Consider the following 27,149-nt stretch of genomic DNA (forward strand, 5'->3'; position numbering starts at 1 on the left):
GTACATTTTGGTCATACACATCTGCCATAGTAATAATCCAATAATCAGTGTTTTATTCGTTTTATATTCTTTGAAAATGATAATGTTACCTCACTTCAGTAGATGAGTAAATTGTTTTGCTCCACTATATTTATCTGACAACTTTATTTACATAGTATGATCCAGATTGGTAATAATAAGAAGATATAATTACAATTAACCCCACACCCTCCAAGCTTATTCATCATAATAATAATAATAATAAATATAAATATAAATATAAACATAAAACAATACCAATACCTCTAAACTACGAAGGAAAAAAAGAGAAAAGGACACAAACGTAGAGCTGAACACATCTTTATTTCAAACACAACATGTGACATCAAACATGACAAGGAACAGACACATTGGAATCATATGTGCAGTGGGATTATCGCAGGTTAATGTAAAGGGGGAGTTATGTTGCCACGGTGGTTCAGCAGGTTAATAATCTTCGTTTTCTTTATTATATATTCTGTCATGGGTCTCCACTGTCTTGATGAGGACGGGACTTGACCTTCGCCGCGGCTGGCTGTAAACCTGGGAGGCTGGACAAGGCAAATACAAACAGGATATGAGGTCATTCTGATCTGATTATTTGTGATAATGGAGTGAGCTGCAGCTGTAAAGCACTGTACTTACATTGGCTTGGCACTTGTTGGATTTTGACAATAGAATCCTGTCCAAGTCTGTTAGTGAGAGAGGAAGAAATACACTGTGAGCGAAAGTCTTTCCAAGGTCAAGTTCACCAATTTAATACATATACGTGTTATTATTCAAGAGTATCTCCCAGGGCCGGGTCTAGACAGGCATGTATGAGGGGGCAGCCACAAATCTTGAGGGGGCATTGTGCCTAACCCTAACCCTAACCCTATTTAGTTTGAGGGGGCACAACATTTATTTGAGGGGGCCAGGCCCCCTCTTGCCCCTGCCTAGACCCGGCCCTGGTATCTCCGTCATTAAGGCTGAAGGATGTGACCACATGTAAGCAGATGTCAATTTCAATTTAATGCTTTGGTAAAACTGTCATTTGATTTCTGTCTCCAAACTCAAAGTGAATCAATGTCAAATACAATACAGAAGCACAATCTGAGCGGAAGATTCTGACTGTATAATAATAATGATAATTCAAATAGTTGTTTATTTATGTCTGTAGCACCATCTAAACAAGGTTACAAAGTGCTTTCCAAAATACATGGAAGTAAAACAGGACAGGATGAAACAATTCAAAACATGAAATGAAAGGTTTTTCAATCAAACATGTTTTGAGCAATGATTTCAAAGACAGTTCAAGTGCTGGCAAGTCAAATCTCCTCAGACAAAGAATTCCAAAGCCTCTGGGACCTTGCTGGCAAAATCCTTGGAAGATCGTAGTTTAAAGCTTGGAGCAAAGGAAGTTATTATCGCCGTAATATAACAGGGAGCAAGACCATGCTAAGCTTGAGCCGAACACATCCAGAAACAAATGCGTTAGACTGTGATCTGAGATCTACCCGAGCCACCCACCTGTCCTCCTCTCCCTCCAGCAGCTTCCTGTAGGTGGAGATCTCTATGTCCAGGCCCAGCTTGACATTCATGAGCTCCTGGTAATCTCTCAGCTGGCGAGCCATGTCCTGTTTGGCCCTCTGCAGAGCCAGCTCCAGGTCCCTGATGCGAGCCTTGGCATCCAGCACGGCGTCCTCCCCGCGCTGCTCTGCCTCAGAGATCTGGCCCTCCAGATTGACACACTGAAAAATAACGTACAGGGATAGACGGTGATTACTCTGTCAATCATTCCTTTCAAAACAGATGACAGGAAATTCTTTCAAAGACCATTCCACTGTGTCATGCACCTTTGTTAATGTGGATTGTGACATAGACCGAAACATTTAGAGGCTTCAAGAAAGCCATATACGATTTCATAATGTAAGGAGTAAACTTAAGTATTTAAACAGCATGCCAGTCAGACAAATTACAACAGAACAACTATAATAATAGATCCTGTGTGTCTCATACTTTTTTGGATAATTGTTTTCTGCCCTCCTACGACAAGCAGACTGGGACAGACTGAAGGGATGGAGTACTGGTCAGGGACAAACCCAATACATTTGGTTTTCAACATTTTCACATTTTTCCCAGGGAATAATTTGTTGATCTTGAACTCAAAAAATCTGTCGGATTTAAGGAAATGATATCTTTCTTTTTTTTTATTATAGAGCAATTAACTTAGTATTTCTTAAAGTGTGGGATTTTTGGAGAATTCTGCTTTTGCTCCATGTCATAGTTCTTTGCTGATTATCAGCTTGATGCCGCGTGCAGCTGAACGCATCAAGAAAATATTTACAACATTGATCAGAAGAAACTGTTTTAACATGTGGAGAAGTGTGTGTTTTTTCAGCTGCCTTTGACTTTCGACATTTCACTCACCTGTGCCTTCACATTCTGGATCTCATTCTGCAGGCGGCTGATCATTCGGGTGAGTCCAGATATTTCTCCTTTGCTGCTTTGCTTTTCATTGTTATACTTATCCGACTCGGCAGTCATCTGGTCAAACTGGTACCAAACAGGAAGAAAGATGTTAATCCAGTAATTATTACGTTTGACAAGAGAGTCCCTTGTGAAGCAGATTTATGAGCTTGACTTAAGTACTGACGCCCCTCATTTATTTAAATTTTTCAAGAGAAAGCCACAAAATTGCCTGGCATTAGCAGCAGTGAATAATTGTTCTGGGGTCGTATGCTTTAGTTCTTCACCTTGTTCTTGTACCAGCTTTCAGCCTCCTCACGACTGCGGGCGGCCATTTCCTCATACTGAGCCCTAACATCAGCCACTATCTGATCCATGTTCAGGCCGCGGGAGTTGTCCATCTGCACCACCACAGAGGTTGTCCTCAGGCTCTCCTGCAGCTCACTCAGCTCCTTTTATCAAACAACACACATGGCAGCAATGAGGAGACATACTCCAGAGTACAACACATGAAGTTTACACGTTTTCCTTTTGAATGCTGTATGAAATTTTGAAAGCATTTTCAATGAATGGTGTGTACCGTATCATACAGCGCCCTGAGGAAGACGTGCTCATCCTGGATAGAAGACAACCTGTCGCTCAGATCCACCTGAGACATATAACTTGAATCCACATCCTGCAGGCAGTCAGTGAAAAACATACAACCTCTGCTTTAGTGCATGACTTTATGAAAGACACAGCTCCATTTCATGCATTAGAGATGAATGAATCTTTGAATATTCATCAGGATTAAACATGCACACATTGAGTAAACATCAATCATAGCCACCATGTTGCATTCTTTACCTTTTTGATCATGACAAACTCGTTCTCAGCATCATTCCTCTTGTTGATTTCCTCCTCGTACCTGAAACACGCCACAGGTTATATCTCCCCTGCACGTCTTCACACTTCGTGTTTACTCACTAAACAATAAGTGCATCTGTCCTACCTCGTCTTATAGTCATCGACACTTTTGTGCATGACAAGGTTATCCATGTCAAGCCTTAGTTTTTCATTGCTGATGCCCTCCAGCTGTCTCTCCAGGGAGCTGATGAAGGACCTCAGCATGGGCTCGATGTTGGAGGAGGCGGTCGTCTGTTTCTGCAGCATCTGCCACTTGGTTTCCAGCATCTTGTTCTGCTGCTCAAGGAATCTCACCTGTGACACGGGGAGTAAGGACCCACAACATAAAACTGGCCCTCAAATTTATTGGGACAACACAAACCAAAATCTCTCTGTGATCATTGATCTGCAAACCTGATTCTCACCTTGTCAATGAATGAGACGAAGCGGTTGTTGAGGGTCTTGATCTGCTCTTTCTCCTGGGTGCGGACAACCTGGATGGTGGGGTCGATTTCCAGGTTCAGTGGGGCGAGCAGGCTCCTGTTGACAGTCACAGCTGTGATCGGGGCCCTCTGATCGGTGCCGGTGCTCATCCTGTTGAAGGAGTAGGACCCCATGGACATGCTGCTGAAGCCCTTGGAGTGCCCTCCTTGGCGGTTGGTGGGGTTTCTCCTCAGACTCATGGTGGGGCTTCTGTGCAGATCTCTCTGATGGGGAAGATAAAGATGTCGGGCAGTGGTCGATCTCGGTTGTGCATCTCTTATCTTTTGGGAGTTACTTTATAGGCAGGACTAGGTGTGGCTTGATAGGGAAGTTATGTGGCTCCCCCAATGTGGTTCAACCTGTCGGACGCATACCTGTTCTCCCACCTACCCGTCTCTGGAGGATGCTTTGTTTGTACTCTCATGCTGGATTCCAGGCCTTCTCCGTGACACGAGCTACTACATTAGAAAGAAAAGTCTGCATTTGATTATATCAACAAGCGGCAAAAATTATTACCGTTAATTACTTAAATATTTATTTTGGCTTTATGTCGAAATGAGATTTCAGTTTGGTGTACAGTGGTGCTGGATGAGATGTAAAGGAAGTGTTGTTGCGTGTTCGTTTATCATAAATATGAGAAGAGCCAGTCTTGGTTTGGTTCAACTAAGTATTTATTAAGAAGCAATGAAAAGGTATGAAAAGTTACAGCAAAGCTATGGGCACCCAACACACTACCCGGCCCTCTGGCGGCACCAAGCAGTCACGAGTCGCCTCAAACAGACGGCGTCCGTAATATTTTATAACAGAAGGTATACTTTGATTGGTCCATAATGAAGGGGAGTCAAGACTTGGTTCTTCCTCGATGTTGCTCATACCTAGTCCACCTTCTTGGCATCGGAATCAGGAAGTGATGAGCAGCTCCGTTTCGCTCCTCCTCTGATGGCTGCTGGGCAAAATGTTCACTTCATGACAAGCCTTGCCACAGCTGACGCCTTGTGGGTCAATGTTGTTGTTCATTGGAGTAAAGAATATTGTGTTCCTGCTCTATAGGCTGTATGTTCTGTTTGTGTAATAGTTCGCATTCTCCAAACCAAAACAACGCCACTCTGTCTGTCCCCCAGAACTTATCAGACCTTTTATCAAGACAGGTGTGAGACTGACCAGCGTTGTGACGCACACACATTTCTAACTAACATCAAGATTAACACCAAGCAGCAAAGGTTATTATAAATCATTTGTGTGAAGGCCTAATATCTGCCCCAAACTGCTCCTGCCCCCCCCCCCCCTCCTGCTTTATTGTTTAGAGTACAGTTCCATAAACATCTAAAATTAACATCTAAAATTAAAAATCCCAACAGAAGCAGGAAAAACAAGAAGATTGAGATGATTTAAATTGCAGGCGGATCACAGGTCCTCCCTGAAAACTAAGCCCACAAAAGATGATTCACCTTAACTACAAGGATACACTAGATATCCAACAAAATGTGTCCAGACATAAAAAAAATCCTATATAATATAAGAATACTTTGTGTTTTGTGAAATGTTGTAGATTAGTTTTTTTTCCGGATGATATAACAACAATTAAGATCATATAAGAGGAAGTAGAGTCGTAGAGTAATTCTATGTTAAGTGCAATGTCAAGAGTCACGGTTGTCAACATAAAACTGGTCCGTCCTCTCTTTGCTTTCTTTAGAAACTGACTCTCTCCCCTTTTCCGACCGTTGACGCAATCATCACCCTCCTTTAGAATAACAACTACACATGAATACGTTTCTCACTCGGTCCATTCTGGAGTTGGTGTGCCACTGACGAACAGCATCAATACATTATTGGAGGTGGGTAAAAAGTACATTTATGTAAAGCCATAATTAATGTAAATGTTTTTCCTTTGACTATGTTTTAAATGGAGTTTTTATTCTGTGTCAAGCATGAAGATAGCTTCATTCAACGTGCAGCGGTTTGGACAGGCGAAGGTCTCCGATCCAGATGTGCTGTCGACTCTGGTTAAGGTAAAACTGGTTTTCATTGGTTGTGGCACAGCTATTTGTGAGGAGGTGATTTATTGGGCAATAAAACGTACTAATAATAGTAACAAGGGTTTAGTTTTGGAAGACAGCCAAAGAGCTTTAATGAGGAAGTGTGACGAACAAAGAACAAAGTTAATTTATTAGCTGTTATTGGTGTGACAGGTTGTGCTACAGAATAATAAAAAAAAATATCCCCAATGTGTCAGTTGCTTCCTCATAACTTCAGACTTCTACTTACCTCTGGCATTGTTTGTTTTAGATTGTGTCTCGATATGACATCATCCTCATTCTGGAGGTTGTGGACGTGAGCGGAGATTCTGTCAAACTGCTCCTGAACGAACTGAACAGGTGAGTTGATTTCTTTATTTATCTTTTTAATCTCTGAATGACGCAAACACGGTTGATGTTGGTGTTCACTGTGTGTGCTGTATGTTTATCTGACGTCAGGGTCAACACAAGCCATCACTACTCCCATCAGCTCAGCACCCGCCTGGGACGGACCCGATACAAGGAGCAATTTTTGTTTCTCTTCAGGTGAGTTCAAATCTTTTTACTCTACGATAAGAGTCCCTAAGTGTAACCATTTAAACAAAAACAAATCTTCTACCACTGGAAGGGATGATGTGGTCAACTTGATTGACTGCTATCAATATGAAGACAACCAGGTCAACGACATGGATGCCTTTGCCAGGGAGCCGTACATTCTCCACTTCAAACTACACAACACAGGTCGGTTAACAGGGAGTCGCTCTATCCGTGTTCAAGTGTTGAGTTGCTGTAGACAGATTGCTGCTGTGACGTCTGCGGTATGTCTGAGTCACGTTTGTGTTTGTGATGGGATCTAGTTTGACATGAGAATAAAAGCCAGCAGCAAGTTGATCAAGTTTAGACAGTTAGAGTTAAGTCAGAGTTTTTGTCATGATGGGACATGTCGGTGGAGACAAACATTTGTCCTGTGCATTATGTCCTCCAGTGCTAGAGGACATAGTGCTGATCCCGGTCCACACCAAACCCCTGGACTCGGAGAAAGAGCTGGATGAGCTGTACGAGGTCGTCCTGGCGGTTAAAGACAAGTGGAAAACTGATGTGAGTTACAACGTAGCATCGTTGATCCTCCTCAAAGCAGTGCATTAATGAGTTCAGGGTACACACTAAAACTATATTCATAAATAAATGTACTTCTATTCTCTATTATATCAGATGATCATACTAGTTACGTGACATGAATAAACTATAAAGATGTCCTCACTTCTGATGGGATTTCTGTATGTCACAACTGAAGGATACAGGAAGTTTTAATACCTAATATCTGATGTTGGCACAGATCACGAAAAAAGGAGCAATTAGTAAATCTTTGATCATACATGGTGTTTTTTTCTTTACAATCACACCTTTTTTCCCCAGGCTTATTGGTTAAATTTAAGACAAATGTTGAGCTTTGGCAGAGGGATGCTCTCCACTGAATGCCCTTCTAGTTATACTGAAATGATTGGGGGCCGCGGTGGCTCAGGAGAGACAGCGGCCATCCTCTTAGTAGGCGGTTCGATCCCAGTCTTCCGCATGGGGAAATTGCCCCTTCACATAGAGAAAATACTGCACATGAATGCAAATGCAAATTTATACCATTTACCATTTACTGTTGTTGATTTCCTTTAGAACATAATGATCCTGGGGGACTTCAATGCAGATGGTGCGTATGTCACACGTAAAGAAATGAAGGAGATCCGCATTCGCAGTGACAAGAACTTCCACTGGCTGATCGGCGATGACGTTGACACCACTGCGAATATGTCAAATGATCACACCTACGACAGGCAGGTGGACATTGTAAAGCTTTTAAGAAAAGATGTTGGATTTATAGAGTAGTGCAATAATTATCTCAGAATGGAAGAAAAATGTACGTACTGTGTATTGTCAGAATTAATTATATTATATTTATATTTCTCTAACAGGATTGTAGTGTATGGTGAAGACATGCTGGCTGCAATTGTGCCGAATTCCGCCAAGCCGTTCAATTTCCACACAGAGTTTGATATGACAGAGGAAAAGGTAAGTTTATGTTTTCATAACCAACAAGTTATGCACCTCTATTACCTTCCTGTTTCTTGGTGATATCACTAATTCCGGATATGTATCATCCTCAGGCCCTGAGAGTGAGCGATCACTACCCTGTTGAGGTAGATCTACATATCGCTTTACCTCTCTCGATGACTGGCTACAGAGGTGACCTAGTCGATACCCAGAATGCATCTCTCAACAAACCCGTCATAGGTAACAAGCAACACTGTAATTTACTCATTCTGACATTCTTTCCGAAGTGGTGTGAAGTGAGACGAGGGTTGAGCTACATGTACTTGACATCTGTAGTGAGGTGTTGCCTCTGTGAAAGGCGGTGGGCTAAATTTTTAGATGGAATGCTTGGAATTGAGGAATGTCCCTCTCATGCTTTAAAGATGAGACTTTCCACTTATGTGAGGGGTGTCACCTTGGGGGTAGTAATCTTTTTTTGTTATGACAGGGCCCACAGGTTTTCTTTGTTATATCTTTCCGTGTGGAATTATCATTAAAAGGCAAAAAATATTTATAACTTGACCATACTAATGTACTTTGTCAATGCTAGAGAACACATAACTCCGACTAGGCCTGACCGTCCCCTTTGAAACCACATCTTAATTCACCGGATCGAGATTTTCATTTGGATCTGCACCCAATTTCACACTCACAGATTTCAGTCCGCTAACAATTTTTTTTAAGATTCACAAATTATTCTCTGAGAAATCAACAAAACGGTTGAATTATACTATGTCAAAGAAAGAGGCAAAAAATGATGGGTTCTCACCTTGTACCACATTCTTCCGCAGCAATTTCAAGTTAACTTTTTGTGTAAACCTTTCAACCTAACAGATAAACAAAGAGGTAAACATAAACTTTTTGGCAGAAGGGGCTTTTTGGGTAACATGTGTTTCTTCTTGCAGAATAAATTACATTGTTAGAAGTTACTTCTAGCATCGATTCTGGAGCATGTAGAGAAAATCCTCATGACTGTCACCCTGAATCAGCTCACATGTGGAGCCCTCATATTGACTCATAATTGAATCTAATCCATCATAATAAAGTCACGAGATTTACCACATTGTGGTTGTATGCTTCCGCCAGCCAGTGCAGTTTCAGTTTTTTTACATTCTATCTTAAATGAATGGGGAAATGATAAAGAATAGTAAAAGAAATTCGGTGAATTCTTCACCGACGTCATATTGTCAACCTTTGAAGGTTCAGTGTGTAGAGTTAGTGACATCTAGTGGTGAAGTTGCGCATGCGCATTGACCCTGCCACGCTGCCAGTGTATGTTTAACCTCCCGTTCCACACTTATTTAAGTAGAGAATTATGTCCAGTGACATTGTTGTGTCTGTGAAATCATCAGTTGTGTGTTTTTGTGTGTGTTTTTCTCCTCGCAGAGACGTTGCAGGTCGACGTGCTGAGACTGCAGAAGGAAAACCTCCTGCTGGAACGAATAAAACTTCAACTTCAGATCTCCATATTAAAAAAGAAATTTTCCAAAATGGGATCAGAGGAATGAATAAGAGATCTGAAATGCTTCGAGTTACCATTTTTTCATTTTAAAATAAATTAATAATGTTTTGTTTCACATATCTTTGCCTTTAATGGTTTTTAATGAGTTAAATTACTGGTAGGAAACTGGTCTGGTTTGTATACAACGCATTTTCTGGTCATGTGGTATTTGGTCATTTTGTGTGATCCCTTTGTGTGTCTGGGTAATCTCTCATCTTGCCTTTTTTTTTAGAAGGAAGTGAAGTTTTAACGACAAACAGCATGGTCCGAATTATCAATGAAGTACACAGTAGCTTGTGAGATGCAAGATGAACCTTTGTTACTAATAGTTTGTAGACCTGTGTGATAACATGGTATGACACAAATATTATAGCATATTGGGAACAACTTCAAATACTTTAAGGTTAGTCGTAGAATCTCAAGGCCGGTCATTCACAGTCTTCCTGCAAGAACATTCATAAATAAAAAATGCAACACAGGAATACAAAAAATTCTCATGAGAGAGACCACATTCAGACAAGTTTTGTAATGATCGATGTAATAGAGGCTGAGACCTCATACAGAATAAGTTGTGAAACAGTGTCTTGTGACTATTCTGTGCAAGCACTGAATTTTCCCTATTCTGCAAAACCTGAATGGCGAAACATGCTAGTGATTTTGAAAAAACATCCTCAAGCGTTAAGTGACAGGTCAAAACAAGAGTAGCAAAAGGAACTGAAGTTGTTTAACGAGGAGCTGGCTGATGGGCCTGAAAAGCCACAACACAGAATCCTTTTCTTTTTCATCAACTCTTTTTGCTTGTATGTTTTTATATTCTTTAATTTTACTTTCTTGTTTTATACTTTTTCCTTATGTATATTACAAAAAGTCAGTTATGTTTTTATTATGACACATTTGTGGTAATTTGTGTTGTGTGTGTGCTATTTTCAATTGAAAAATCTGATTAAGATCAAAAACATTAACTTCCATATTTCAACGAAATATAATGAAGTTTGCCAACACGTCCCTTTAAGTGTTTTAAGATTCAACACAAAGACCTGACGATGAATTACACTTATTTATTTATCTATTTTATTTGAAAGGGTCCTTGTTTCGCTCAAAACATTAACATCACTGTACCAGATTATACTTTAAAGACAGTTAAAATCTGCAGCCGCTTGGCAGGTCAGAACAGAAACACACAAGGCTAAGCATGATATAACACAAACACAACAGCACAACACAAGCGTGTGCTTGTCCAAAGACTATCATCAAATGAAAAGGGCCGAGCTCCGGGCCAGTGCTGAGCAGCTTTCAACATACTCTTTGATTTGGTTTTTAATAGTCATGACAGAGCTGCAGCTTCTCACCCCGTCAGGCAGGATGTTTACACTGCTCACATGCACTGCAGCAGAATGTCACATTACAGTCGTGTACACAGGGAAACCACTGAGAGGAGGATTTACTGAGCAAGAATAGACAGGGTCACTTAATGGAGTAGCTTCTCGAGCAGTGTCTCGTTCCAGTGACATGTTGTGGGCGGGAGTGATGGTGATAGATAATTCAGGGTTTATTGTTGTATGTTTCAGGGAAGTCGACAGAACCAATTTACAAATCGAAGGGAATTGCAGCAACAAGACCTGCCCCTTTCCTACCTCTGATTGGCTTAACCAGACGCGGATGTGCTCTCCTTAACCAATCACCGCTCTTCTTGAACCCAAACACGGATGTCAACGGGCACTGGCCAATCAGACGAAGCGCAGGAGCGGGCCCTCGCCCACCAGTGGACGGGAGAGAGAAAAACAAAACACCTCCATGACACCGAGGATCCGAGCAGCTTGTAAACAACAGTGCAGGTAGGTGTGACATCTCAGACAACTCCACCAGCGTCGAGCCTGCAAACCCGGAGGCTTCCAGCAACCCGTCGCTCCCCTGTCCGGTAGACAGGCCGTTTCAATGCATCACAGAGCCGCCAAAACACCGAGGAGACCATGGATGTGTACGATCTGTTTAGCAGCTGCAGAAAGGGCGACATTTTTAGAGTCAGGTAAGCAGACGATGTTGTTGTTGTGAGTGTATGTGCGTGTGTGTCTGTGTGTGTGGGTGTGTTAGCTAAATGCTAAATGGATTTACATGACGTGTCTTTGCTGCTAGCTTGTTCAGATATAGTTCCCTCAGCTGCATGAATCTGATGTAAACAAGGAGCTGAGTCCAGCCTGCTAACATTAGCTTTGATGACCCAGCTGGTAACTCAAGCCAACGTTTGTAGGTCAGCTCCTCAGGTTCCTGGTGCAAATCGGGTTCTGGCTGTCAGGTTGGTCACAATATCAAGAACAAGAACAACTACTACAATAATTAATGTTTAAGGAAATCGGAGGATGTGCAGGATTAAGTGTCAGAGGGGCAGGTTGTGAGATTTATTAGACTGCTATACAACTGGGGGTCATCTGCATAAAAAAATGAATTGTTGATGGCCTAGCCAATACACAGCATGTATATAGAAAACAAAAGGGGGAAAGGACAGAGCCCTGAGGAACACCACATCTCAGCTGAGCTGGTGAGGAGGCGACGATGAGCCGAGTGACTGAGAAAGTTCTGATGGAGGGTTAGGACCATAGTAAGGTTAAAGCAGTGCCCTTGATTCCTAGCCACTTGTCTTGAAGGTGTACAAGATCAACAACATCACAGGCAGAACTTGAGCTATTAGAACTAAAGTCGAGCACTCATCTCTTTCTGGATTTAGTAGTTGCTCATTAGCGACCTTAACAAGCGCTTATTATTATCATTAATATTAGAGATGATTTTTACCCGACCCCATAGATAATAAAGACAGTACGAAGTTGGTCTGTGTTTAGTTAAAGAAAGAGGGTCCAAGAGACTCTAACTCTGCTCGGGGACACACTGGTATGTCCTGCTAAATACCAGGAGACCAGTAATTAGTCGGTTCAAGCAAGTGGAATGCAAGGCTAGTAAATGTGGGGCATTTCTCAAGCATTTCTCAAGGTCTAGGATATTTTGAATATCCATGCAAAATATCATATTCAGTGAATGTATTCTACGTGTATGTTGACAAACATAATGTGTGCAGTTATACAGATATTTTAATGATATCATGTATGTAAAACAAAATAAAAAAAATATTAATAACGTAAAACATACATTCTGAAACCACTGTAACTTCCACCACTACGTACTTCTCCTTTTCTTCTCTCTTTCAGATACCTCGTTGAACAAAGAGACGTGGAGCTCAATGTAAGAGATAAATGGGACAGTACCCCGCTGTAAGTACAAATGTCGGCAAGTAGTCAAATCCAAACATGGCATCATTATCCTATGTTGAAATGTGGACATGTTTTATTCTCCAGGTATTACGCCTGCCTCTGTGGTCATGAGGAGCTGGTCGAGTACCTGTTGGCTAGTGGTGAGGCTTCTTAAACACACAAGACTGAAACTACTTTCCCGCAATTTTTTTGCTGATTCTTACAATTACACCGAGATTGTTTTGTAGTGTCATCAGATTTTTTTTTCAGGTGCCAAGTGTGAAGCCAACACATTTGATGGAGAGAGGTGCATGTACGGCTCCCTGAGTGACTCAGTTCGACGCCAGCTCAAAGATTACAAGTGTGTCAGTGCCCGCACTATGCAGCGGGACGATTTCAACTACTTCCTGCACATGTAAGCGTCAAGTGTCTGAGCATGGAAATGATCCACCTTCTCTACAGAGCTGTTCATTATCCTCAGTTGTATCAGAAGCACATAATACTACCTTTTATAGCTTGTACTTACTCCTGCAGGCCCACACAGAGTGCATTGATGTAATCCAAACATTTGTATGTTTTTTGCTTTTTGCTCTCAGGTTACTGGAGCAGGGCCAACACAGTGATGTCAAGTTCCTGGTTCATGGTCAGACATTTCAGGCCCACCGCTGTGTCCTCAGCGCACGCTCCGAGTACTTCACTGAAATGTTTGAGAGCAAATGGAGAGATAAGAACTTGATAACTCTCAAACACCCTTTGGTAGTTAAATATATTTTCTCTTTGATTCCCTCTGTGCAGCTGTTACAGTTTCATGTCTATTACACTTTGCAATATTGTCATATTGTCTTTATCAAAATGCATGAAGGCTGTTTTTGATTCCAGATCAACCCTGCAGCCTTTGGAGCCATCCTGCAGTATTTCTACACAGGTTAGTTTGTTTAAGAGCAGAAAATGTTCAGGCGTCACCGTTTTGTTTGAAAATTTAGCCTGTCCTATTTTGCATGTGTGAAAAACAAAGTGTAACCATGCCAAGTTAGTGAGAAAGTCCTTTTGGAATTTTGCCTAAATGACGTAGATTCCTCAGTTTCTTTTTCAACACCAGTTAAAACTATAGTGGCTGCAACAGGCTTCAAGCTACAGATGGAAGCACTCACTGTTTTCAAAGGTGACCTATAGAGCTTCTGACCATTAGTGTCTGTGTGGAGCGTTTTTTAATGAGTTGGTTCCCATTTTACACCATCGCACTGTCACCTTTAAAAAGCAAATACGGCCAAATGCACAAATGACAACAAACAGAGCCAGACAAGTTCCTGCTGCCATTTTGAACTTGTAAAAAGTGTTGTTGTTTTTTTTGTTTCTCTATGTTACAGGAGGAATGGATATCGATATAAGCCTCGTGGAGGAGTGCAGACGAATTGCTAAACAGTGCAAGATGACAGATTTCATAGAGGAGCTGGAGAGTCAATGTAAACACGTGTATGACTTTGGTAAGACAGTACTCGCTTTACTCGTTGTGTGTTATCACTGTGACACATCTCAAGCTATTTCAAATAGCTTCAGTGTACCCGGACACTTTATAAACTAATGACCATTTGTTTCAGCAGCATGAAATAATCTTCTCTGCATGCATGATGTGTGTCTGTGTTTTTTTCCAGTGTCCAACAAGCCAGGAATCTGTGTGAAAGTCCTGACTGTGGAGTCTCAGAGCTGTCAGCTCGCGGAGGAGATGGCTCAGTTAGCAGACTGTGCTCTGCCCACTGAACTAAATGTAAGGACACTTTAGCAAAGTATAAGAATATGGTCACATTATATTTGAGTGTCTGAACAAGCTTTGTGTTGTTGATCCTCTCCAGGTTGGATTTGGAGAACTTCCATTCAACAGAGTCGACCTCTTCCCTACTTATCCCGACGTTTGCTTCAGAGTGGATGGTTACGATTTCTTGTGTCATAAGGTACAAAATCAAAACAACCACTTTCTCACTTAAAACAAAAGAAGAACATTATAGATTTATTGTGTGTGTTTGTTTTTTTGTCACTAGGTGTTTTTCTCCGGGCGTAGCGACTACTTTAAAGCCTTACTGCAGGATCACTTCAGTGAGGGAGGGCAGTTGCAGTCGCTGCCCAGCACTCCAGTGATCACTTTACACAACATCTCCCATGAAGTCTTCATCCATGTCATGTATTACATCTACAGTAATACCACAGAGGTAGGTGAACAGCTTCAGTCTGACAGTTGTAATCGTTAGTTTGTGTAATCACTTGTTTCTGAGGCTACAAGCCCAGGAGTCATAAAAACATGGGAAACCAGAAACGCTGCTTTTACGGATCAATTGGTGCTTCAGACCTCTGAAAGCAAAGTTAACAACTTCTGCCCTGACACGGGCAACAATATTACTTATAAAATGTTATTCTTGGTAATTTCTTTACTAAAACAATTTTTCCGAGACCTGTGACATAATGTAGAATTCATGTAAATTAAATGATGAATTCATGTAAATTAAACGATGAATCATCAATCTTTTACATCTTGTCCAGTGTTATTAGGAATTTTTGTTGTATATGTTTTGGGAAATTCTGTTGAAAATGTTATATATATATATATATTTGTAAATTCACGCATATGGTTAAGGGGAATTATTTAGTGCATAACATTGGCCAATCCTTTAGAGGGGGCATCATACGTCTAATAACATCTCTATGTTTAATCAATGACATGACAGAGTTTTTTTTCTCTCCTCCTTACACAACTTTCCTTACATTATTTCTAATGCACATCATTGATTGACCCCTGATCTGTTCTCCGTGTCCAGCTGACCACGGAGAACGTGTTGGACGTGCTGTTTGTGGCTGACATGTATCTGCTGACGGGGCTGAAGCGTCTGTGTGGGAAGACGCTCGGTATGACCATATGTGAAGACAACGTCCTGTACGTGTTGAGGACAGCCAAGCTTTTCCGTCTCTCCCGGCTGGAGGATCAATGCACTGTGTTCATGGCCAAGATCATTGAGCGGGTAGGTGTTGGTCTCTGCGTCTCCGATCAATATGAAGCCAAAGCCTGTAGGTTATTAACTTGGTACTAAGGCTTGATGCAGGGTAGAAGTTACTATGTCTGGTCAAGAATGCTTAGTTCAGTTCATATCTCCCTGTGAAACAAATGGTCATTTTAACAGGAAATACTGTGTGGAAATGTGAGCTTTAGTAGAAGTATTTCTCTTTGGATTTTGTATGTTCTTGTACGTGCATGGGTTTTCTCTGGGTACTGCGACTTCCTCTCACAGTCCAAATACATGCAGACCGGGGTTTGGGTATTCCGGGACTGTAGCTGTGAGCATGAGGAGTTGTTTGTGAGATCCCAGTTTTCAAACTCAAACAGCTCCAGGTTGAGTTTGAGGATAAACTCACACTTGTCGTACTGGTCTTTTGCAGCTGGTGGAGCAGCCTGAGTTCGCGGAGATCATCAAAGAGGACGCAGCATCACTTGCCGAGCGTCACGAGACCGACTCCGTCCCCCTGGTGGATGAAATCCGCTACCACATTACAAGCAACGTGCAGACATACAGCGCCATCGAGGAGGCCAACCAGAAGCTGGAGGCCTTAGAGGAGCTGCTGTCCAGCATTAACATTGACTGTTGAACTGTTTGAGGTTCTCGAGGTGCATGCTTCGGTTGGGGGCTTACAGTGGGCGTATCTGAAGCCAGGAACCAAAACAAAGAGACGAAAAGAAAACATATGTTTCTGTATGTTTGTAGGTTTTATTTCATTTACAGTATATTTTACAGAGCATATATTTAGGTGGGAGCTGGTTGTGATGAGTAGCGGCAGATTTGTATGTTGACTGTTTTCAGTTTGTCTAAACGATATACCATGTGGGGGTGGGGAATACATTCGGTATAGAGTATCGTATTAACCTGTTCGTTTGCAAGTTTTGAGGAAGTGGTTTATTATGTTTTTACAGCGGATTGTCATTGTATAGCAAATGCATGAATTTACTTTACACATCATTTGTAGCTGCCCGAATAGCAGCTTATTTAGCGTTTTTAAAAATTGTGGTTTGGCCCCATTGAAGTTCAGCATCGGCGCTTGTAATGAAGTCTGTAATTTTACTTTGATAGCAACTGAAAGCAGATTGAGTCCATGACCTGCACTGTCTTACACTTGAGGTCTATTGGTGACTAGGTCAAAACCTAGTACATGGCTGGACTCTGTGTAGTAGGTTGAGGACGTTGTTGAAAACTGAGCTGGCAGGCTGAAGTCTGTTCACAGACATTCTGGGATGTTGTGTTGGACTGTGGTCGAGTAACCGTTGACTTCATTTATCCTGAAAATATGTTTTATTTCAGCTTTTATGTTCAAGTTGCAGAGAATATGGTTTTATGATATTTTACTTCCTGCACAGCAGCAGTGAAGATGAACTGCAGCTTTTTTTTTCTGTTTGACTGGATTTAGTGGCTTTAGTTCACCTCACTATTCAGACGATGACATTCCTCAAGTGTGAACACTTACATTAACCCCTCCCCTTTGACACACTCTTGCACTTTGTGTACATTTAAAACGTTGAATCTATTTCCCGCAGCTCTGTATCACAGCATACCTTTCTTACCCAGTGTGTCCAGGAGAAAATGAAGCTGTTGCTCTACTGTTTGGACGTTAGATTTACCATCGACGCAGTGAAAATATTTAAAGGTTTGTTTTGAAAACTTCCTGATGTGCCTGCTGTTAGAAAAATGGATAGATAACAGCTTTTGATTTTTGAAATTAAACGTGGTACAGTGAGCACGACTTGTGTGTTATTCAATATATCTCCATGAATTTTGAAGTATGTCACTGTGACTTAATTTGAATTCATCGTGTCGTTCTTTTTCAAGCCAGACGTATCTTAACAACTATTAGTATGTGATGTCCATGAATTTTGGTGCACATGTTAGTATCCCTTGAAGGAATAGTAATCCCCCGTTCATTTGTCATCTAGTTTCATCTTCAGTTCAAATCTCTTTCTTTTCCATCACTTGGTGACCAAATACCTGCAAAACAAATGATATCCTCATCAACCTCAGCAACACTGACAACCCCACCTAATAACAGTAATAAGCCCTATATTGTACAAACATTAAATTAAACATTTGTTCGTCACTATAATGAAGTCTTAAGCAGGTATAAAGACATTTCCTATGTTCATTTATGTACTTGTGCGACCACAAAAGCAGCTCATCACAGGGAGGTTGACCATAAAATAAGAGTCAGAGAGAAAGGGTCCAAAAGAACATGAATTTACAACTAACTAACAAACACATTCAACTTTAAGACAAGATAAACAGTGGCCTGATTGTTTGGCCAAAACAGAAAAAGAAAGAAAACCCAACACACCAACATGGGCATCCCCCTCTACCGTAAACCAACAACTAAAACTAAACCTAACAGAAATATAACTGGGCCACTGCAGCCACCAGAGACGAAAAATAAGTCAGCGCTAACTGGATCCCTGTGAGGTGATTTTCTCTGCTGCCGCCACCAGGACCGAAGAGAAAGAGAGAGAGAGAGAAACGTCCTGCCCCCTCGTACAAATGTTGATCTGCACCAGCCAAACTGTACTCCTGATATTAGACAAGTGAGGGAATGTGACAGCTCAACCAGCAGGGGGCAGTGAATACAACGCCTCTTCTGAAGACACCGTTCATATATGTTATAAATGTTTTTTTTTCTCCATAGTGTCATTAATTATTACAGACCAGCCACATATGACAGTCCCAACGAGGAGTTGTGAGCTTTCACAAACACACCTAAATGTGCAGACTGCTTGTTATATTGTTTGTATAAGCTGTTTATTAAACTGCATACAAATACTAGATAGATGAGTTAGACTGTTACTGTAGGTGTACTCAACAGTTTCATATTTTACAAAGAAAAGGTCCTACAGCTGAGAGGGTGTGTAAATACACACCATCTAACCACATGTACAGATATCTTGTGAGAACCGTTTTGAGCCTACAAACCACAGGGTGAGGACATTAAGGGAAATTGAGGACATTTTGACTGGTTCTCAATTTTTCAGTGGACTGTTTGAGGGTTAAGACTTGGTTTTAGGTTAGGGTTAGGCATTTAGTTAGGGTAAGGGGTTAGGGAATGTATGATGTCTCTTATTTATCTTTTTTCTATTACATTACATTACATTTAGCTGATGCTTTTATCCAAAGCGACTTACAATAAGTGCAATCAACCCCGAGGGTACAAACCCAGAACAACAAGAATCACGAAAGTACATTTCTTCAAAAAATAAAGCAAAACTACAAAGTGCTACTAAATTGTTATTTTAAAAAATTGTTAGTACTTTATTTATTTATTTTTATACAAGGTATAGTCGGAAGAGGTGTGTTTTTATTTCTTCAATCGAAATAAAATACAGATACAGCTGTGTGATCCACTGTCTAGGAGGAAGCCACCTAAAGATGGCGCCACTTCTCAGTTTATGGTCAGTGGGGGGCCTGTCACACAGCAGCTGCCTCATGGAGGAACCACATCTTTTTATGCCTTGTGGAAAACAACTAAATCCTTCATCTTGAGCTCTGAACTCATGGGAACAGTTCCTGAAAGGGGCCGTTTGACTGTTATCCGTTTTTCACATCACACGTCCATCACGGGTTCACAAGGTCAGTACATGGCGAGGCACTGTCACTGCGGTGATTTAAACAAGTGTATACGTTACTGAGTCACTGTGCTCGCTGTACACTTTATAACTGGCCTCCCTTTGGACTCTATCACTCCCATTTCAAAGAGTCTCTGAGGCAAAGACAAAGCTGTATGTCCCCTTAATGGTGCCCTGAGGTTTCTGAATAGCACGTAAGCTCAAATCCCAGCGGGAACCCACTGTGTTGCAGAGCTGCTGTTAGAACACATTAAAGAGCAGAAACACTGAGGCCATCCGTTAGACAACAACAAAACCCCTGGCCTCCAGCCTAACTTCTTGAAGGCCTACATGTAGAAAAAGACAAGAGTAAACAGCACAATTAGTTATTACCCCAGCAAGCTCCCTTTACAAATGTTTTACGGTTGTTGCTGGGTAACTCAGAAAGGTTTTGGTCTTGGCTGGGAAACTCCAGTTTATTGGGTTTCAGACGAGACAAATGATTATTTACGCCGTGCGCAGGAAGATCTTATATTTCTTGTCATTTTATTCAATTCCCATGGAGACGGTGTTTGCACGTGGAACCGACACCAGTTAGTTCCTGTTTATCGCCTCCACACTGGCTCCATGTCCGAGCAGGCGAGGGTGAGACCTGACGACTGGGAGTGTGGAGATTGTCGAAAGCAGCATTTTGTCAGTGAAATCCAACTTTAAAGGGCCTTCCAGTTAAAAAGCCTGACAAGAATTTGATGGATTTCTTTTAATTTTGCTGCAATCATTGGATGTTTTGTTCTTGCTTTGGTGATCCCCGCATCTAGTGCCACCATCGGGTCAAATGTTCCACTTAGTCTTGGGATAATCCGGTAGCTCATCTGGTGCAGCACGTATCATGTACCACGCTGGAGTCCTTCCTCTGTCATGATATCTTCCAACAGGAGGGCGGTTGGTCAATGGTTAGCACTGGGGTTTTATTGCGATTCCCGGGTTCATCAAGAGTGGAGGATAGATGTTGTCCCTGTTTGGGAAGATGTTGTTTTTCTCACAGTAATTCGACACAGATTGGTTCTTGGTTAATAAGACTTTAAACTGACCCTGGTGACCTTTCGACCTGTCCAGGTTGACCCCCGTCTCCTGCTCAGTGTCAGGTGGGATTAGCCCCAACGCCGCCCACGACCGTCAGCAGTACATTATAGGCTGAACGTTTTGGTTTTCACTAATAAAAGTTCTCACATGACCTACCAGTTGTTGTTTTTGATGTTAATGGTCATCGTCAGCTGATTTGACACAGTTTATCTGATTAAGGCGAATCAGATGTTATATGGAATGAAACTGTGTAAAAACCATCTCATCAGTGACATCAGAAAATCAAACAATCATGTGACTTGTGTCTGAAAACTTATTTTGATACTTTTGATTAGGTTTCAAATAATTTCCCTTTCAGAGTAATGGCATCATATTTTGGCATCAACAATATCCTCAAATCAGCCTGAAGCCCAATAAAAACACTGACTAGTACTACAGCTAATATATATTTGAATTTCTCTGTCCCAGTTATGACTCATATTACTGGTCATGTGTCCAGTAAAGTCAGCAAAAAAAAAGATTTTCCGATGACAATTTCCAGGGCGGAAAAGGTTATGATCCCTTGACTCACAGTCAGTTCTGTCTGACTCACCAAGACTTCACGGTGACATCCGTCCCTTCATACAGGGTTGACATACCAGACAAATGGAGGTAGAGCTGTTTTCTGCACATTCCCTCAACCAGTTAAAATCTGTAAAGCTATTATTAGCCTGGGTGTTGGTTAGACCCAGCAATAAAGATCAGCAGGATTCTTTCACAATAAAAGTGTAAGTATAGTCCCAGATTCTCTTCCCACAGTCTCTTTTTTCTCCGGTCAACTCTAAAGTCCTCTCGCTGAATTATTTTGGTGGTTTCTAAAATTGCATCATAACTCACCTTAGGTGGTCTATGGCTGACCAGTATGTTCACATGTAGGATTCAGTATGTTTGGAGCAGTTGAGGAAGCTGCAGCTAATGGACAGGAAGCGTTGTTATTGTAAAGTTTGTTTTTATTCAATTTTTTCAACTTGAGTTTCTCTGTTTTATAGTGGAGGAAATTGGCATTGGTTCAAGTTGAGCAACAAGCCAAACACAATGCATCTATAAGATCTGAAGGATTCTGAGTACAAAGCTTTTGTTTGACTTGCAAGTAACTTGATTTGCAATTTGCTCAGTTACACAGTAAAAGAACACCAGATTGTTCTTGATCATTTGAATGAGAAAGCTGTCTTGTGTAGCAAGAATCGGAGCAACTGGGAAATAAAAAAGGAAGGGGACAAAGAAGTACAGAGAACCGAGTACAGAGAACAGAGAAAGAAACATGTCTTTCACACCAGAGTGACGCAAATTATCTAATGCTTAGCATATCTTTCAGTGTACTTCTACCACACAGTCTACAGTTTCACCTCTGACATCTGTGTTTAAGGTGTTGGCCATTACTGCGTTGTATTCTGTGAGGGACAGACGTGCACATTGACGACGTGATGGCGCGGACAACTGCTGCGTCCTTCCAGGCGACGGAAGACATAACCCACTGCTGCTGTCACTGCCAATATCCTAATTTGCAATTAGTTGGGGATTACCACCAAAGAGAGAGAGAGAGAAAGAGAGAGGTAAGCCCATGCTTAGCCAGAGACTGACCTGAAAAGTGTTGTCTCTCCCTCCCACTCTATTGTATTCCCCACTTTATATTTCCATAAATGAACACCTTCAAAATAACAATATTACAATACTAACTTTCTATATTAGTGCTACATGACATATCGATGTAGCGCATCTTAGTTTTATTTCGGCACCACAGAAAGCCTGTGCTTAAATTTCATCAGTCGTAGGACTTGGAGTCGGTGCAGTCGTGTCCCAGCCAGAGATTACGTAAGAATGGCTGGCTGGGAAATGGCACAGTTAAGACTATACACACGCAATAAATTAAACAACAGGTTCAGGCCAAGAAGATCTGTTTACAGGGTTGTCTTGAAACCAGAAGGGTCTCAGCAGCCAGACGCTTTGCCCCCAGCATTTCCATGTCCTGTCATGTAAATACCAGGCCGGGTATGCCTACACAGTTTGCTGAAGCTTATCAACCACGATTGGGTTTATCTCCCTTCACTGCATAGAGGCTCCTCTTTCCTCTTGGACGTGTGTGAGAGTTAGATGCTTACACTTAACATAGGCACGGTAATATGGGATTAAGCCTTATACGCTCCCTTGAAGTATTAGCGGCCGGGACGCAGACAAGCGAGTGAGCAGTGGTCTTATTAGTCAGCTTTGACAAAGACAGCCGGCCCTCTGAGAAAGCTGAGTAAATATATCCGGCCCGTGCTTACACAGATCATGGCGGCATCCCAAGCTGCAGCACAGGTAATCTTAGTGGTTTTATTTATCATGTAAATGTCTGAGTTTTTCTATCATCCTTCATCGTGTGTCTTATCTTCTTTGATTGTTTGTGTAGAGCAAAATTTAATGCTCCGCTCAAGGTGAGTCACAAGGTTGCCAGTAGAGAACACAGCCAGCTCTGCAGAGATATACAAACAGCGTCTGCTTGTGAGACAGGATTACAGTGTCACCATGTGACTGGTCTGTCCTTAGACAGACCTCTAACAAAAGAACGGCTAAATCCATCCAGGACAACAATCACTGGTCCAGAACTCTTCAGTAGAAATAATCAGACGGACGTCTGAGGGTGTGGATTCATTAAAGCTGCTGTGAGGATGACACGTCATGACCTTGGAGTTTAGTGTCTGCTGAGGCTCTGTTTAAAAAAACAAAAACAAGCTAACAAATCTAAGTGAGTGGAGTTCTAATATCATATGTATTCTGTTTCTGCAAAAATGTTATTGATTTAATATCTTTCATATATTATATAGAGTATATTACCAACACAGATCCAAACAATGACAAAGAAACATATAAAAAAATTTCTCTGTTGAATTGATGATGTTTATGTTTCCTTGTTACCTCCAGAGCAGGTTAGATGTTTGCTCCTCTCCTTTGTTTGTTTGTTAGCAGATTCAAAACCTGGTGGATTGAGACCGAAAAAGATCCAGGACAAAAGAGCAGATCCAGGTTTTTTTTGTCCACTTCCTTTAATATTAAGAGATAGTTTTTTTTTTTTTTTTTTTTTAAGGGGAGTAGTTGTTTTTCAGTTGCTATCCAGTAACAACGGCTAGAAACCTGTAACCACCAACAATGTGCAGCTGGGATAACATAATGTGTCCTTGAATTTAAGGGGACTATTGGGTCTTGGTGGAGGTATGTTCTCAATGTAAGATGGGTGGGGTGGGGGGGGGGTTCAAGCTTCTGCTGTTCTTAATTTTTTTCATTGGCTGCAGCCTCAGTAGGTTTAATACATCCCATTGTCAGGCCTGCACAGAGACATGGATCATCAAGATGCATCAAACACAGCAGGATGTACTCCTCGTTTCTCTACATGATGGGTCAAGGTTTCATTTCAAGGTTTTACAACAGTGTTATGTCTGAGTTGTGGAACCATAATAAAAACACATGAATAAGTCTCCTCTTAAGAGTTGTAAAGAGGAATGGTAAATCCACAGTAACAGTTAGAAACATGACTTTGCTTCTATGTTTTTCTTTCCTGCTAATATAACTCGATACAAAGCTCTCTTTCCTCTGTGTGTGCTCAGCTACTTTAGATTCAAGGATGTTTTTTGCACAGTTACAAACAGTGAGCGTCCAAACTTGCGATTTCTTTCACTCACTTTCCTGCTTCCTGGCCATTTCACCTCAGGCATCAGGAAAGCACTTGACAGAGCTTTTGTTCTCTGCAGAAGAACCCATCACGGAACCGGGTAAACCCCATGCACAGCATAAAAATAAGGAGCAAAAAACACTCAACTTGTTCCTGGACTCCCTATTTGAGTTTATTTCTGAAACAAAATTGTACAATGAAATGCTTCATTTCTATTTCAGTATAAAAACAGCTCCCTTGGTTTGATCATTTTAAAGATTACCTGCTTTCTCTTCCCAGCTTTGAATCAATAATAAAGTTCATCTTATCTAACTAATCAGAGGTCATGAGGATTTATTTAGAATATTTAAAAAAGAACATAATAATTTGTCTTAATTGAAGAGACACTTTTCCTGCAATAGACAAACATGTGGTGGTGCCATCTGCTTGGCTGATGCTCTGGATTAAGACGCTAGAGTGAACTGCAGTCTCGTCTACTCCAGTGGCATACACGATAAATATTTTATGTTAAATGTATTTGTGTTTTACGCTATTATTAGAAACTAAAAACCACTTTGACTGGTTAGACCTTTTTGACATTTTATTTCAGCAGCTTGAATCTACCTCTGTGTATGACAGATGCTTTATTATTCAAATCCCCTGGCCTTATCTTACAGCGATGCTAGCAGCTCAGTGAGGCAAAAAACAGAATAGAGTTTTTAGCTACATGCTAAAGTCTGCTAACCTGAAATGTCAGATGGTTTGTTACACAGACTTATATGGATGACTTCCTTGGAAACTGGTTGTAGAATGGAAGGCGCTATAGAAAAAAGTACTTAGCAAGTGATTGGATGAACCATCTGTCCATCACAATTTCTGAAACCAGTCAGAAGAAGGGCAACATTGTTTCCATTTCTTTTCTAGGGAGAAAAGCCTCCGGGGCTGTTTCTTGCTCTTCTGTCAATGAAGAAATACTCTGCAGTACTAAATTTACTGATGCAGAATCTATGTTAACTTGTTAAGTTGTTTCTCTCTGTTTTTACACCTGTGACAAGTCAGTTTAAACGTTACTCTGCATTTACTTCGCCGAAATGTTAGTGGCTGTAGAGTTTCTATGCTATTTTCTTGGTTTTCTTCCGCTTAATTACAAATTTTCTGGCGCCTCTGTTTACTTCAGAACAATGGCAAGTGCTATCATGTTGGAGTTGGAGCTGATAGATGTTGAAGAGCAATAACTTTTGATAAAAGAACTTCAATGAAGAAAAGAAAGACGTCATAGGAAATGGTTTGTATGACCAATAAACCGAAGTGGGACAAAGCAGGAGATTCCGGAAATGCAACCAAGCGTACCCATCACAGCTCTTGTAATATGTGTCACTCGTGACGAGTGGTCAAATTTTAAGGGAGGTGCACTTCAGGTTTGAATTATATGGGTTCTGTGTAGAGTTCATGTTTACACAAAGCTATGCCGGAGCTACCGCGTAGATTCAAGGCAAAAGCATGAATTGGGTTTAACAGTCTGTGGTCTGAACCACTGCGCTTGTTGTTGTTATTGGAGTGATCCAAGAAATATTAGTAAATGATTTATTGGCGAATAATGAGGCCATTGAATAATCCAATAAGGTTTAGAATGTGTAATTGATTGAGTTATTAATGATAAAAGATCAATGCTCTGGAGATCATATTAATAGTAACAACTTAAAACTTAACAAGTAATAATACAGTTATCAACGATTATAAATCATCAATTAAGAACCTAAGGGTTGGTATTTTGTTTTGTTTTCTCCACAATCTGGCACCAAAGAAGTAATATTTACCAAATATTCATCTAAATGTATTAACCATTAATAAATCTACTAGTAACACCTCATAAAGCCATTATAAACTGTGCCTCAGAAATAATGAATGTTTAAAAAATATTATTCTAATCGAACAACCTTTGTACATCAAACATCAAATGTTGCAGGTGAACATAAATCAACATATAAATCAATCAGATCACACGTGTTATTTATTTTAATTTTTCTGCGATAGATAAAGCTGATTCATGAGTTTTAAGTTCGCTTTAAAAAATGCTGTTAGGTTATAAAAAGAAAAAGCAGTTTGGTCTTTGAACCCTGTTTCCTGTGTTTATAACTGATAAGAACATGTTCCTTGATTCTGTTTGTTCATTTTTGGAGGGCTGCTGTGATGCGTTCAGGTACATCTCGTACTTTGCAGTGATATACAAGGTTTGGGGCAAAAAGTGTGTTTACTTTTCTCTAGTATGCTCTAGGTGCACCTTCACTGTCACATATCTGCAAGTCACCCACTGGATGAATGAGTGGATGAGTGGATGAGTCAATGAATGTGTGTTATGCACTTTATAGAAGAGAGTCTGCTGAAGTAGGTCTGATGGACTAAGACGTTTGCAGCTTATACCATTTGCTTACTGGCACATACTTAACCTACTTTTCCTGTCACTGCCCCATCCAGTGTATGATTAATTGACATGTGTCCTTTCATAACCCCAATCCGCCCTCTCAGCAGGATAAAAACCTGAGGTGTAGCTGCGCCTGTTTAGCTGCTGGTGCTGAAAACAACGTTCCCAAACTGTGGACCTGGAATCTTCAGGGATCAAACTGAAGAATTGTTTATCACTTTTACACAATTTTTAATCTACAACTGATTGAAGAAGAATAAGAAAGAATAAGAAAAGATCCACTTTCCCGCTTAATGTTTTGGTGTGTGAGAAATGAGCTTATAATATAAAAAAAAAACATTGAAAAACTGTATTGCATTCAAACTGAAAGAATGGTTTCACACATACATTACTTAATCTATAAGTATTCTATACCTTTTTACATGTATTGTTTTTGACTTTTTATTAATTGGTTTAAGTTTTTGGGTCTTGAGGTACAACACAGTCACAAACACACACATCTGCTCCTCACAACATGTGTGTGTGGGCGCGTCTCATCATCAGCTGATGTTTAACATTATAAACCCTATGAGGGGTAACCAAACAGACTGCAGACGAAGGACACAGAGGAGACATATTCCCTTATTAGGCCTTGTTATACGCTTATAGTGTACTGGTTTACATTTCCCAGATAACAAACCAGAGCGGAGGACA

At 40.9% G+C, this 27,149-nt stretch overlaps 3 protein-coding genes across 3 annotated transcripts; 2 read left to right on the forward strand and 1 right to left on the reverse strand.

The window, feature by feature from the left end:
• Nucleotides 1–323: 323 nt before the first annotated feature.
• si:dkey-222n6.2 (keratin, type II cytoskeletal 8) lies at nt 324–4,123 on the reverse strand. Its single transcript, XM_053425338.1, is given in 10 exon segments — nt 324–569; nt 664–710; nt 1,528–1,748; nt 2,428–2,553; nt 2,754–2,918; nt 3,047–3,142; nt 3,313–3,373; nt 3,458–3,666; nt 3,777–4,046; nt 4,049–4,123. Coding segments are annotated over 10 exon segments (1,359 nt in total). The 5' UTR covers nt 4,109–4,123; the 3' UTR covers nt 324–465.
• A 1,395-nt stretch (nt 4,124–5,518) lies between these two features.
• On the forward strand, nt 5,519–9,512 carry LOC128442765 (deoxyribonuclease-1-like 2). Its single transcript, XM_053425340.1, has 10 exons — nt 5,519–5,669; nt 5,762–5,843; nt 6,121–6,209; nt 6,309–6,395; nt 6,478–6,590; nt 6,835–6,947; nt 7,518–7,675; nt 7,814–7,910; nt 8,006–8,132; nt 9,318–9,512. Exons 2-10 carry the CDS (start codon nt 5,763–5,765, stop codon nt 9,437–9,439), a joined length of 987 nt encoding a protein of 328 aa, XP_053281315.1. The 5' UTR covers nt 5,519–5,669; nt 5,762; the 3' UTR covers nt 9,440–9,512.
• A 1,305-nt stretch (nt 9,513–10,817) lies between these two features.
• Nucleotides 10,818–17,441, forward strand: abtb1 (ankyrin repeat and BTB (POZ) domain containing 1). Its single transcript, XM_053425337.1, has 12 exons — nt 10,818–11,458; nt 12,630–12,692; nt 12,777–12,832; nt 12,942–13,086; nt 13,268–13,427; nt 13,551–13,596; nt 14,039–14,155; nt 14,324–14,436; nt 14,522–14,620; nt 14,708–14,875; nt 15,479–15,679; nt 16,095–17,441. Exons 1-12 carry the CDS (start codon nt 11,403–11,405, stop codon nt 16,299–16,301), a joined length of 1,431 nt encoding a protein of 476 aa, XP_053281312.1. The 5' UTR covers nt 10,818–11,402; the 3' UTR covers nt 16,302–17,441.
• Nucleotides 17,442–27,149: the final 9,708 nt, after the last annotated feature.

The sequence above is a fragment of the Pleuronectes platessa genome, chromosome 6 (genome assembly GCF_947347685.1).
Source record: "Pleuronectes platessa chromosome 6, fPlePla1.1, whole genome shotgun sequence".
Lineage (NCBI taxonomy): Eukaryota > Metazoa > Chordata > Actinopteri > Pleuronectiformes > Pleuronectidae > Pleuronectes > Pleuronectes platessa.